This window comes from Chrysochloris asiatica, unplaced genomic scaffold (assembly GCF_000296735.1).
Source record: "Chrysochloris asiatica unplaced genomic scaffold, ChrAsi1.0 scaffold00048, whole genome shotgun sequence".
NCBI classification, from domain to species: Eukaryota; Metazoa; Chordata; class Mammalia; order Afrosoricida; family Chrysochloridae; genus Chrysochloris; species Chrysochloris asiatica.
Genome location: NW_006408566.1, coordinates 19,724,783 through 19,738,823, shown reverse-complemented (window position 1 = coordinate 19,738,823; position 14,041 = coordinate 19,724,783). Strand labels below are relative to the sequence as shown.

At 35.8% G+C, this 14,041-nt stretch overlaps 1 protein-coding gene across 1 annotated transcript in view; it reads right to left on the bottom strand.

The window, feature by feature from the left end:
• The window catches only part of MYSM1 (Myb-like, SWIRM and MPN domains 1), a 45,021-nt gene that overhangs the window by 8,840 nt on the left and 22,140 nt on the right, over positions 1 to 14,041 (bottom strand). The window contains exons 9-17 of the mRNA XM_006862490.1: positions 13,437 to 13,567; positions 11,922 to 12,025; positions 10,067 to 10,144; positions 8,246 to 8,337; positions 6,522 to 6,576; positions 5,935 to 5,985; positions 5,177 to 5,251; positions 4,186 to 4,374; positions 3,336 to 3,468 (exon numbers count right to left, since the gene is read on the bottom strand). Coding sequence (XP_006862552.1) covers positions 3,336 to 3,468; positions 4,186 to 4,374; positions 5,177 to 5,251; positions 5,935 to 5,985; positions 6,522 to 6,576; positions 8,246 to 8,337; positions 10,067 to 10,144; positions 11,922 to 12,025; positions 13,437 to 13,567 — 908 coding nt within the window. The remainder of the gene's footprint in view (positions 1 to 3,335; positions 3,469 to 4,185; positions 4,375 to 5,176; positions 5,252 to 5,934; positions 5,986 to 6,521; positions 6,577 to 8,245; positions 8,338 to 10,066; positions 10,145 to 11,921; positions 12,026 to 13,436; positions 13,568 to 14,041) is intronic.

Here is a 14,041-nt window from a genome sequence, read left to right as displayed (position 1 = left end):
ATATAAGCAACTGAAGGTCTTGCTCTGCTTGATGACAGAGCTTGTGTATTGTATCTTCTCACAGAAGCAGTCAATTTGATTCCTGTGTACCCTATCTGGTGACGCCCACATGTGTAGTCACTTTTTATGTTGTTGAAAAAAAAAAAAAGTGTTTGCAATGAATATGTTATTTGTTAAGTGCTGTAGAGTCACTTCCGAATCACAGTGATCCTATATAGGGCTTCTGAGAAGTGGCTGGTGAACTTGAACCACCGACCTTGCAGTCCAGCACATTAACTGGTACTGTCACACCAGGGCATGGTTATGCAAAATTCAATCATGTGATCTCCAGCACTGTTTTTATCACCATGGTCATATTTTCCAACCATTCATCCTTCTTTTTTGTTTACAACATTGGCATTCCAATCACCTGTAATTAATTATTAATGTATCTTGATTGCATGCTTGCTCAATTTTAAAGTGAAAAAGTTGGTAGAAATTCTTTAATTTCATAACTGGCTTTAGTGGTTGGTGAATTACATTTAAGTAACAGTAGTATTAACTGGTCTTCTTTCAAGGCATATGGATATTATCCTATCATGGAGAGCAGTGCATCTCAAAATAGATCCTGAAATGTTCTTTTTGATGATAAAAGCGACACTATTCGTACTCAAATTTGTAGTTCTCAGCATAGTACACCATGTGATTATCCAATCCAAACTGGCCAATACCAATCCATTTCAGTTCACTAATGCCTAGGATATTGATCTTTATTTGTCAGATTTTATTCTGGACAACTTCCAGTTTTCCTAGATTCCATGTTTCGATTATTAATGGATGTTTGCAGATGCTTTTTTCTCATTTTGCATTGTTCCACATCAAAAAATGAATGGTCAAATGTACTTTAAGGAGGCAGGTCTTCCCCGGCTATATTTTGCATGCCTTCCATGACCTGAGGAGCTGGTCTTCTGGCATTGTATCAAGACATTGTTCTATTGCTATTCTGCTATTCATAAGGTTTTTCAGTGGCTAACCTTTAAGGAGCTCTGGTAGCGTGGTGGTTACCAATTAGGCTGCTAGCCTTAAGGTTGGCAGTTCTAAACTACCAGCCATTCCACGGGAGAAAGATGAAGCTTTCTGCTCCCATAAAGATTTACAGCCTCGGAAACTCTGTGCAGGGTTATGAGTCGGAACCGACTCCACGGTACTTAACAAATTCTGACCCACAGCGACTCTGCATAAGGTTTTCCATGAGGTAACTGGTGAGCTTAAACCACTGACCTTGCAGTTCAAATGACTTTGCAGTCTGACATATTAGCCCCCACTGCGCCACTTACTATATTGAAGAGCACCTTGGTAAAGGTTTGCTCTAAAATCTAGCATATAGTGACATTAAAAACTGATTTAAATTCACAGTAAATTAATCATCATTTCCTTTTTTGTAATTTTTAATGAAATTATATCAGTTCAAAGAATGATATTTGGACTCCAGATGAAAATTAATGCCAATATGATAAAAACCAAGAGTATGATAAACATCTCATGGATGGCAAGGCACTTGATTAGGTGCTTCTGGGGAAACAAAGACCAGACAGTGCTCTTTGGGAATCTCACGGTTTAGTGAGAAATGCTAAATGCACAAACTACATTGTAAGACAAAAGTGTACATGAAGGCAGGAAAAAGAGTTGCAAATGCAAAGAAGATACAAGTACTAGTAAACAATGAAAAGTATTAATGAGAATTAATCTTTATTGAAGAGATATCTCAGTGAGAACACTGGGAATAAAGGGAACTTAATTTATTAAATTTGTTGTTGTTAAGTGCCGTGGAGTCGTTTCCGACCCATAGCGACCCTGTACAGGGTTTCCGAAGCTGTAAATCTTTACGGGAGCAGAACGCCTCATCTTTCTCCCGTGGAGCGGCTGGTAGTTTCGAACTGCTGGCCTTAAGGTTGGCAGCCCGATTCGTAACCACTACGCTACCAGAGCTCCTTCAATTTATTAAATTTAGTAGTTATTTAATAGTAGGCCCTGTGATAGAAACAGTACAGAAAAGTGAGTATAAGATAGTATCTACTTTCAAGGAGTTTAAGATCTAGTGAGCAAGAAAACTACAATGCAGCTAGCTGAAGTGACAGTGTCCACAAGGTTATGGGCAGCCAAGAAGGGAAACCACCTAGATTGGGAAAAAGGAAATTTTCTAGAAAGGATGACGAGGGAAGGAGCAAAAGTTAAGAAGCCATTTAACAGTTGTTGTTAAGTGCCGTCAAGTCTGTTCCGACCCATAGTGACCCTGTATAGGGTTTTCCAAGGAGTGGCTGGTGAGCTTGAACCACTGACCTTGCAGTTCAAACTGACTTTGCAGTCCAGCGCATTAACCCACAGAGCCACACTAAATGGATCTAAATCATATTAGAACAACCATGTGCAAAGCAATAGTAATCAATAAGATGTAAACATCAGACAGGGAGGCTCTTGAATGTCATGCTAATGAACTTAGATTTCACTATGGAGGTCCTAAGAAACTTCTAAAGCTTTTAGGATGGGGGTGGGGGGATGGTGTGGTGGTGTAACATAAGCAAATTTGTGTTTTAGAAAAATCACTTTGGTAGTTAGTGGGGATAGGTTTTGGGTTGATAAGACTTAAAACAAGGAAGCAAGTAAACAGTAGTTCAGAAATAAGATACTGAATACTGGAACTAGAACAGGGTAGCAATGATGGAGAATACAGACCAAATATCCTAGTGATGTCCATTTTTCCCTGAGATCATTTCCTGCCATTTCCACCTCCTTCATACAGTCCCTTCCTTTCCCTTTTCCCTCTAACACAGACTCTCTATCCAGTCATAGTCAGCTGGACCCAAGTGGACATAAAACCCTGGAGGAACCAAGTCATATGCGCTAAGCCAATCAAATTCTTTGAGACAGAATGGGAACTAAGAGTTAAAAATAGTTAATTGTTAAGCCTAATTGGCAAGTTGGTGGCAAGGTAGTCATTTTTCTTTCTGTAAGACACAGCAGAAAAAGCTAGTCAGCATTTATGAAATAAATTCCATGAAAACAGAGTTCTGTCTGTATTACTGGTGTCTCCAGCGCCTAGCACAAACATTGCTTGGTTAAAACTTTTCTCCAAATTCTAATCCTTTTGCCAGTGGCCCTGTAGGGACGTTAATGTAGCAACAGGATATAAGGAGGAAGACAGTGGTTGTACTTGTTGGTATCTGAAGAGTGACTTTAACAGATGGTGCCAACTTTTCCATCAAGTAGTTCTGCATAGCTGTACATTCTTGGCTTCTTAAGATGAAAAAATATGAGGGCAGAGCACAGAATTGAACTGAATTTTGTTGAAAACTTACGATAGGAGCCATCCGGACTCATTTCATCACTTATAACCAAGCAGGTGATCTGGGAATAAGGTAAAGGGTTATTTCGATTATAGGGACTAACAATCATTCCAATGAACTTTGCACCTCCTCTGGAGAAGTAACTCTGCAATTTAAAAGAGAAAAGTGTAATTAGTTTCCACTTCATATATTTAAAAGTCAGTATTTATCTGAACCAACATTTTAAATACTTGGTGGGGAAATTGAACAAAAAAGGTAAAAACTTTTATGTCAACACAACAATTAAACATCTTATATATTTACTCTACAATCTAAACTGTGCCAAAATATGCTTCACTAAATTTGAAATGAACCTCACAAAAAATCACCTGGCTTAAAAAAACTTACATTCCTTAAAAATATATTTACTAACTATATTCACTACCATTCAGCGAGTCTTTATCAATGACAGTAATTTATAAATAGTTGCCTATATAGATGCCAAACATAAAATTTCAGAAGAAAATCAAACTGTCTTATTCAGAGATGTAAAATATACTGTCTACAATCAGTTCAATCAGATCCTGTTCCTATTTCTAGTTGTTCCCATTCGACTTTGGCAGTACTTATCGCTGTTTGAATTAAACAAAACAGCTGATTTTTCAACCAATTTTTCATACAGTTGCCTAAGTATGTATTACTCACAATGAAAAAAAAAAAATTTATTTCAAAGCCCTAGAAGCAATTATTAGAATGCAGTATTTTCTAACTTAGTATTACAATAATAATTCTAATATGTCAAGTAAAACAGTATATACATTTACTAGAAAGCAACACAGGGGAGGCAGTGTAATCACAGTATACATAGGACCTATAGACACACCTGGTATTTAGCTTGGGTATCAATATCTCGTAACGATGGGTTAGGATCAAAGGCAGGATGAGAATGATACCATCCAATAACACTGTAGCCTCTAACAGCCAAGGTCTCTGAGGCCTGTGTTTGTGATACAGGATCCATTTCACATTGCAGTCCAGTACTGAGACTGTTACACGGCTCTGCTGCACAGATCTGCAAAGGATTATTTAGTATCATGTGATTGTTCTAAAATCCTGTGAATTCTATTTTTGATGTTTTAATTCTTTCAAAAAAAAAAACAAACCAACTTTTCACAGGCAAGACTTTTATCTAATTATGCCATAAGTAATCTGTAGCTCACAAATGTATTATGTCAAAAATGTGTTTGTATGAGGGGCTTCAAAAAGTGTGTTGGAAAATTCCATTATCTTTTAACTCAAAGTGTATTTTTCCACTCAAACAAGGCTATAATGTTTAGTTTTCCAAGTTATCTCACATATACTTGTTATAAAAGTACACTTTTCACTAACTTCTATTATTTACACCTGATACTGTCTTATTTCAAGTGTAAGTAATAGTACACAGTGAGTTGTAGGTTTTTATTGGTGTAAATAATGAGCAGCCAAAACCTGGCTCTGCTCTTTCTTCCTTATACAAGACCAACAGGTTCTCAGTATATGGACTGTCATATCACTTCTGGGAACAAACAACTGTCTAGATTTGCATATTCTCATTCCTATCATAGGTTGCTGTTGTTGTTGGTAAGTGCTATGGAGTTGGTTCCGACTCTTAGAGACCCAGTATAGGGTTTCCAAGGAGTGGTTGGTGAATCTGAACCACCAAACTTGAGGTTCAAAATAATCTTGCAGTCCAGCGCATTATCCTATCGTGCCACCAGGACTCCATACCATAAGTAAAGCCTGCACTTTAATTACATTCCCTCAATTTTATAAAAATATATGGAAAGCAGCAAGGACAATGAATAATTTTAAAAGTCTTTAAATAAAGAACTTACTTCAACTATCTTATCAACTTCAGAATATCTTCCGCCTAACAGACCAATGACTTCTGCCATAGAAACATGAGCATGCTAAATGAAATAAAAAGACAGATTTAGCCCAAATGCAGAAATTCACCTGACAAAAAATTAAAATAAAATCCACTTATCACATGAAAGTTAATTACAAGTATGTCAATTGTGTTTTCTAAATAAAGTAGAACAGAAGAGGAACAATGCTAGGCTAGGTACACAGAGACTTAGATTCTGGTCTATCTTCTCTGAGCAGCTTTGAGCAAAACATTTAAATTCACCAAGACATTACTATTCCACTTGTTCTCCCTACTTAGGGAAGATTTTACAAGGGTAAAATGTAAAAAGCATTCTGGATCCTTCAACAGAAAAACACCATAAACAAACACACAACTGATGGAGGCATCAATAATGTACTGCAAATAAGGAGCCTCCAAATTATGGGAGTTGTGATTTGTTGCAGTTATCTAGAAGGTAGCAGACAAGGGGTATAAGGAAATGAAAATAGGGCTAATGATGATAAACAGTCTGCAAAACTCACATTAATTTATATTTTCTAAAATATGGAAACATGCAATTGTTTGACTTTTCTCCAAAAGAAAAGACTTATTTTTAGATTCCTTGTAAAAGAAGATAGTTAAGATCCAAAATACACGTCTTCCATACTCTCTCTTATGCCTGCAATAAAAATACACAAGAATAGAAATCAGAATAACTAAACAAACACAGTAGATTATCCTTACCAAATCCATTATTAAAAGTGCTTCTGAAGCCACTTTCACCTGAAATGGCTCCTGAAATATAAAAAAAAAAAAAAAAATGGGGGGCATAAAAATTGATTTTGTTTTCCCAAACTAGAACATCCTTCTCTCTCCTTTACTTATCCTGCCAAATTCTTACCTCTAGTCAAAGATCAGTGTAAACCACACTTTGAAATTTAAAAATCACTACTCATAACCTCACTATGGAGAAATTTCACTTCCATTTCCCATTTGTACCAATCACTGATTTGAAACTTTAGTAGATCTTGCCTTAACATACACAGATCTCATTTTCCCAAATTACCATTTTCCCACAAACAACGGGGCATAGCGTGTTCACAAAAAAGGCACTGGGGGGCAAAGGGCTTTTTCATGGTTGGCAAAAAATGCATACTGGGCACATTATTTGCGTAAGTAAATAGACTGCAAAATCCTTATGTACAGGAATTATACGTGAACCTTTTAATTCCAGATTAACACAGTGCCTTGCATACATAAGAAAACTACACATCTTTCATGACTGTCAGGAACATATCACTCTTGGTCATTCATTAATGTATAAATAGTACCTGCTTTTCTTCATTGAAAAAATTACAAGGTATCAGTTGGAAGGGATCAAACGAGCTGAAAGAAAAAATACATTTATTTTTAATATAATTTCAATAAAAAGATTAGAAAAGGAACTTCTATTTAAAATTAAAAACAAAGTACCAATAATTTAAACTCAAATTCTGCTTGAAGGAGAAAAATATTAAACTGGCATCATAGGATAAGCTCTGGACTGCAAGGTCAGTTTGAACCACAAGCTTGGTGGTTCAAATTCACCAGCTGCTCCTTGGAAACCCTATACAGGGTCGCTATGGGTCGGAGCTGACTTGATGGCACATAACAACAATGCTGGTGGCACTATAGGATAAGCAGTAAACTGCTAACTAAAAGATTGGCACTTAAACTCATCAGTTGCTCCTTGGGAGAAAGATGAGGCTTTCTGATGCTGTAGATTGTCTTGGAAACCCTTTATAGAGATGCTAAGAGTTGGAACTGACTGGGTGGGAACTAACAACAACAGTTTAATTACTTAGGATATTTCATAGACTCTTTTGGGACGAAGCACTGTTTTTTTGAACTTTACAGAAAAATGGGAAATGGTAGGAATTTTGGGAAAAAGAGAATCCTTCTATCGTAAATTTCTTTTAACAACCAGAGAGGAAAATAGTATAGTCAGCTATGTGTCCTGCACTGGAAGCAGATTTCAGAAAGTTCAAAGAAAATGCAACTGATTCCCTGACATGAGACCTGAAAGAACATACACTCTCAATAACACTTCTAGAAGTACAATCATGTGCCCAGCACATAGTAGCGACTCAGTATTTATTGAATGATGGTTCTTATAAACACTGTATAGAGAAAATTCTATGAGAGACTCATAATTTAAAATGAACAAGTAAAAATGGTGGAAAAAGGAGGCATTTAAGCAAGGCTAGATTAAAATAAAAACAAAAACCCAGCAGAAATCTGAGAAATGTTAGAAAGTCCTTTTCTAACACTTGAGAAAAGTATTAACAATTTTAGGCCACGTTCAGAGGAAAAAAGACAGAAAACCAAAAAACATGTTACATGAGAAGGGCAGGACTCTGTTCCTATTTCACCATGGAAGTTTTTAGCATAAAAAGAAAAGAGACTTTGTTTTGTTTAACACTGTATCTCAAGTGCCTAGAATAGTGCCTGACACACAGCAAACACTCAGAAATATTTGTTGCCTTAAGTGTAAAGCTCTTGACATTAGAAAGTGCATACTCAACAGCAGTCACAAGACAGAAAGGACAGGTGGGTAAGAAGTGGAGCACCTGGCAGCATTAATTGCAGAGGAGTGTACCCTGGAGCATGAAAGAACCATGATGTGCAGCCATTGCTAATTTTAACTTGCGTGGCTAATTTTAACTTTAATGCTAATTTTAACTTTAAGCTTTTTCACTTATTATCAATAACACTTGCTAACAATCAGCACCACCCAAAGACAGCGCCAGTTACTCAATGAGGTTGCCAGTCCATCACGTCAACAAGGTCCCTTTACAACACACACTGGATCCTCAACTTGAACAAGTATAAAACTTTTGCTTCAAGTCTTCCAAATTGATGATCAGAAAAATAAAGAGTCAAAAATTACAGTAGTATTTAAAAATATCATGTGAATAACATAATGTAGCTAACTTGGATAGCTTTTCCATTCATTTTTAATCCATGAAAAGTGGGAAAAAAAACAACAGAAAGATATATATGCATAACACTACACCTTTTTGTTGACCTTGGCACTTTAAAAGACTTATTAACAGGTTTACATTTTTCCTCTTCTCTTCTTCTTGCCAACTCCTCAGCAGAGAGATGCTAAATAAAACATAAAATACCAGTTCATCGAAGAGCTCACTAATCACTGAGGCAGAATTAATACAAATACTCAACTTAAAGGGCATGTGAGAATCAGACAGACTAAATTGATGCATATGCTTCTCCTCTTGGTACTAACAAATAGAAATGTTGGGTAGTGTATTTTAAAAAATATTTCAAAATACATTTTCTTTTCAGGTACTGCATGCAGAGTTGGTTGCAACTCACAATGATTCTATGTACAACAGAACAAAACACTGCTTGTTTTCCCGCCATCCTCACAATGATTACACTTGACCTTATTGTTGCTATCACTTGTGTCAACCCATCTAGTTGAGGGTCTTCCTCTTTTTCACTGACTCTCCATACAAAATTTACATTTTATTCCTTCTCTTGACTTGCCCATTTCAATCAATAATATCAGATTCAAAAGCTTCAGAAACACCCAGGTCTTTCCTGTTTGTTACTGCCCAAATTTTATAATCAAGTCCTATGGTTTTTCTAACACAACCAAAAAGACAGCACACCATAATGACGAGGAACACAGATTCTGCAGCTAGTGAGCCTGGCTCTGCTACTTAATAGGTGGGTGGGTGGGTGACTGGGCAAGTTACTGAAGCTTTCTGTGCTTCAGTCTCCTCATCTTTAAAATAGTAACAACAATAATAGCATTAACAATATGTCATGTGCTATTACGAAGATTAAAGGTGTTACTAATGTTTGTAAAATACCGACAATAGCAAGTCCCATATAACCAAAAACCAAATCAAATTTGTTGCTGTCAAGTTGATTTTCACTCATAGTGACCCTATAGGACAGAGTAGAACTGCCCACAGGATTCCCAAGTCTATGAATCTTTACGGAAGCAGACTGTTTTTTTCTACATTTTTCTCCCACAGAGTTGGTGGTCAGTTCGAGCCACTAGTCTTTAAACTAAGCAGCCAAGTTCTTAACCACAGTATACTTATACAAACATTCAATTAATTCCATTCCCACTAACCAAAATTATACTCCAACCCAAATGGACTATTCACCTTTTCTAGAACGTATTTTTTTATATTTATACTTTATTTATGCTGCTCCATAACACTTCAATATTATAATTAATCTATGTTTAATGCTTGAAATACTATTTTAGCTATCAGAATATCATTTGATAAATGCTTCTTAAAATGAATCAGGCATACCAATTTCCTGGCCCTCTAGCAGACGTTCTTGAACAAGTTCATAAACATGCTTCTATATCCACATTTCAGGAACATGGAGACAGAGAATCAAAATTTTGAAGAGGAACCAAATTTCTAGTTAACTACACCACTAATGCTCTCTACTTTGTTTATTGGTGACTTCTAGACAAATTAACATGAACTAAAAACATACATATGTATATATACATGAAACAAATTATTTTTATGATATTGTTATGTGACGTGGAGTCAGTTCCAACTCACAGCGACCCTGTATAGGATTTCCAAAGAGCAACTGTTAAGAGTTTGATTCTCCAATCTTACGGCTCAAATTGACCCTGCAGTCCAGTGTGTATCCTACAGTGCCACACCAGGACTCCAGTATTTATATAAGATATTAAAATATACAAATTCAGAGGGCCTACAAAAAGGTCATGGAAAAATTCCATTATTTTTTAATTCAATTTTTCCATGAACTTTTGTAAAGCCCCTCATATACTGACTAAAGAGCTTTCATGGATATTGAAGAAGGTTAAAGTTACCTCAAATGTTTGTCCTTCTAAGTCCTTTGCATCACACCAATTTCCCCATGGATCTCGAACCCTTCGTCTTCTTGTACGCTATGATTTGATTAAAATAAAGCAAAAGGTAATAAGATTCACTTTCAGAAATCAAAGCACATGAATTCATTAAAACAACAATGATGTTGTTGTGTTGTTGTTGTTGTGTGCCGTGGAGTCGGTTCCGACTCATAGCGACCCTGTACAGGGTTTCCGAGGCTGTAAATCTTTACAGGAGCAGAAAGCCTCATCTTTCTCCCGCGGTGCAGCTGGTAGTTTCGAACTGCTGACCTTGCGGTTCGCAGCCTGATTCGTAACCACTACGCTACCAGAGCCCTTAAAACCACAATAAATTTCTAAAAAAAAATTAATTTACCTAAAATATTATATCAGATTACTGAATGAATTCCATTTTATCAATTTATGTTTACTAGTTAGTACTGGAATGGTGCTGCAGGATAATGCACTGGACCACGAGGTTGGTTTTGAACCATAAGGTAGGGGGTTCTAACTCACCAGCAGCTCCTCGGACACCCTAAACAGGGTTGCCATGAGTCGGAACCGACTCAATGACACTCAACAACACAAGTTAGCACTTTAAGGAACTCTAATAGCACAGTGAGTTATTCACTGGGCTTTAACAGCAAAGTCAGCAGTTCAAATCCACCAAGTGCTCCGAGGGAGAAAGATGAGGCTTTCTGCTCCCGTGGAGATTTAAAGCCTGATATGAGTCATAACTGACTTGACAGCACATAACCACCACCACCATAAGAGGTTAGACATAGAACTGCTAATTAAAAGGTCAGCTGCTACCAGGGAGAAAGATGAGGCTATCTGCTCCTAGAAAGATGTACTGTTTTGGAAACCCTGTAAAGAAAGGGTTACCATGAGTCAAAATCAACTCAATGGCAGTGGGCTAGTTAGTCAGCACTTTGCTGAGAAATATGTCATTGATAATTTTCTGTATCTTGGGTTTATTTGAATTTCTTCTTTAATTTTCATAAATCTAGGTAGCAGGTAAGGAGCTCCAGTAGTGTAGTGGTTACAAATCAGGCTGCTAACCTCAAGGTCAGCAGTTTGAGACTATCAAGACTATCAGCTGTTTTGCAGGAGAAAGACAGGCTTTCTGCTCCCGTAAAGATTTATAGCCTCAGAAGCCCTGTATGGGGTCACTATGAGTCGAAACTGACTCCATGGCACATAACCACCACCACCAAGTATTAAGTGTTTGTTTACAGCCTAAATACTGAGAAAAATACCTACTCCATTATCTACATTTTTTTTCATCAATCTCACCTATTATCAATTTACTCTAGATAGCAAAACCCCTAAGGTCACACTACAGTTTATAAGAAGCTTATTGGATCATTTATTTTTTAAAATAAGATTCAAGAATTTAAAAATACTATAAAACTTATCTCTAAGAATTAAAGATAAAGTATTTTAGAGAGCTGTCCCAAAATAGCTGATTTTTAACAAAAACAAAATAGAAACTATAAGAAAATATCAGAAAGAGAGAAGAATTTAACTGTATACTTTTAAAAGACACATTAGATTTATAAATTAAACAATAGCCTAAGACCATGTTAGCAAAAAAGGGAAAACAAAAATACTGCATAGCTTGTCACTGGAATTTCTGGGGTTGTTTTTGCCTCATAAACCAGCATGAAAATGATTGGAAGCCAAAAAAGTAAATGACTGAGTTGAAATATAAGAGAAAACATATCCTTCATCAAATGAGCATTTGCTCAACAGTTAAAAAGATGCAGGCATGCCTTTGTTTACAGAGTAAGGAGTAATTTGGAAAGATCATTTAGAAAGCAAGCTGACAGCTTACCATTGATTGCAGACGCTGGGCAAGTTGGTACGCTTCTACGGTATCTTTTCTGTCTCTGATTCGTACTTTATCAACTGGCTGTGGTTTGTTATATACAGCCTGTTCTATCAAAATTAAGGAAAAATAAAATAATTATTTTTTGAAATAAAATAAGACACATCTACACTGACTATAAATTGTGAGTCAATTTCTAGATTTCTTTATAGTTGAGTTTCTATGATAATCTTATTCCACAGTGGCGATGTATTCTGCAGTTACTAATACTCTTCTTATAAGGAAATCTCAATCAAACAGAACACTTAGGAAGTAGGAAATTTGTTTAATTTCTGATTAAATGAGTGCTAGTAGCACTGGACTTCTAACTAAAAGGTCAACAGTTTAAACCCACCAGCTGTTCTGCAGGAGGATGAGGCTGTCTACTTCTGTAAAGATTTACAGCCTCAGAAATCCTATACAGGGTTGCTGTGAGTTGGAATCAACTCAGTGGTACAGAGCAAGCCTCTCTGGTGGTGCAACAGTAAAGAACTTAGACGCTAACTGACAGGGTGGCAATTCTAACCCATGTAGTAGCTCAGCAGGACAAAGACCTGGCAATCTGAATTCTATGTCTATATCTCCTATAAGATCACAGCCTAGAAAAATTTATGAGGAAGTTCTACTCTGTCACATGGGGTCACTATCAGCCAAAAGAGCCATAACAGCACTTAGTAACAAGTCTTTTGGAAGTATAAAATATAGAAAACATGATTTTACTTTTCAGTAACTACGGAAGCTAAGATGCCTTCATTTTCCTGAAAAAGCTAATCTCAATATAAAGTGTGCTACGGGCAATTAGACACTGAAATGAGAGACAGACTTTAGGATAGGCCTCTAATAAAAGTTTTCTGGTTAGACGTCTCATTTTCACAGATACAGAATATGCTCTAATTACCTTATCACTGTGAAGCTACGGCTATACTTTTCTTTAGAAAGTTTGTGTCATGTTAATTCAATAAAAAGGTGCATAATATATTTAAATACATGCATATTCATCAACTTTATATTTTAAATAACCTAAGTGAAAGAAACTTTCTTCATGAAAAAATATTTTGGCACTTTTAGTACTACAGAGGTTCATAAGTTATTTCCTTTATTTAAGCATTGCTAGACAGCATTTCTAGCACTAATACAGTATGCAAATTAAATGGGCTATTGTTACATCTCATAAAATAATTTCCTTTTACCTGGCATAAAAACTACATTCTTAAATTATTATTATTTTTTTTTACTTAGATTGAATATTTTTTTAAAATTATACCAGATTTCATTGTAGATCAAAGGAAAATACAGTTTAAGCAACAGAATTCTGTTTTAAAGCAAAATCTCAAAATATTTACTCTATAACATTGTAGCATTTCTTTGAATTCTATGTCTATATCTAAATCTACTTGAATTCTAACTATGGAAGAAAATATTGGGCACTGTTAAATATTTAAAAATGTCGAGTAAAAGATGTTGTTGGGTTTTTATTTTTACCACATCCAAAATTGATTGCTCCTATCAACTCGAGGTATGTATGAATCCGTCCAATACAATTAACATCCCCACAGTTCTTCAGGCCAGGACGTACTGAGGTCTTATTTAAGTATTTCGGTTTGCATATCTCCCTAATTAAGAGATGGAAGTACAATTATTTTGGATGAAAAAAAAAAAAAAAACATGAAAAAATTGTCTGGGGAAACTTTTAATATTTTAAATATCTCAACTTTTACCCCGTCTCAATGTGTAAATGTGTAAATACAATGCTAATACGTAATATCCAACAGTACTTTTCTCTGAAAATCTTTTTAAATGATGTAATCACTTACAAGTATAGCACAATTTGTGTAATTTTATTTCTTATCCAATATTAATTAAATAGATTCCAGTTACCACAGAATCTGAGAGGTAGATGTTTTTCTATCTACATATACAAATTCAATCAAGCCAGAATCTTTTAATAAAAACAGAGTACTTTGAAAATATCACAGTCAAAGTACTGAAAACCAGTTCTCATAGTTATTCCAATTTCTAGTGGTGACCCTATGTGTGCCAGAGTAGAACTGTGTTCCACAGGGTTTTCATTCACCCATTTTTCAGAA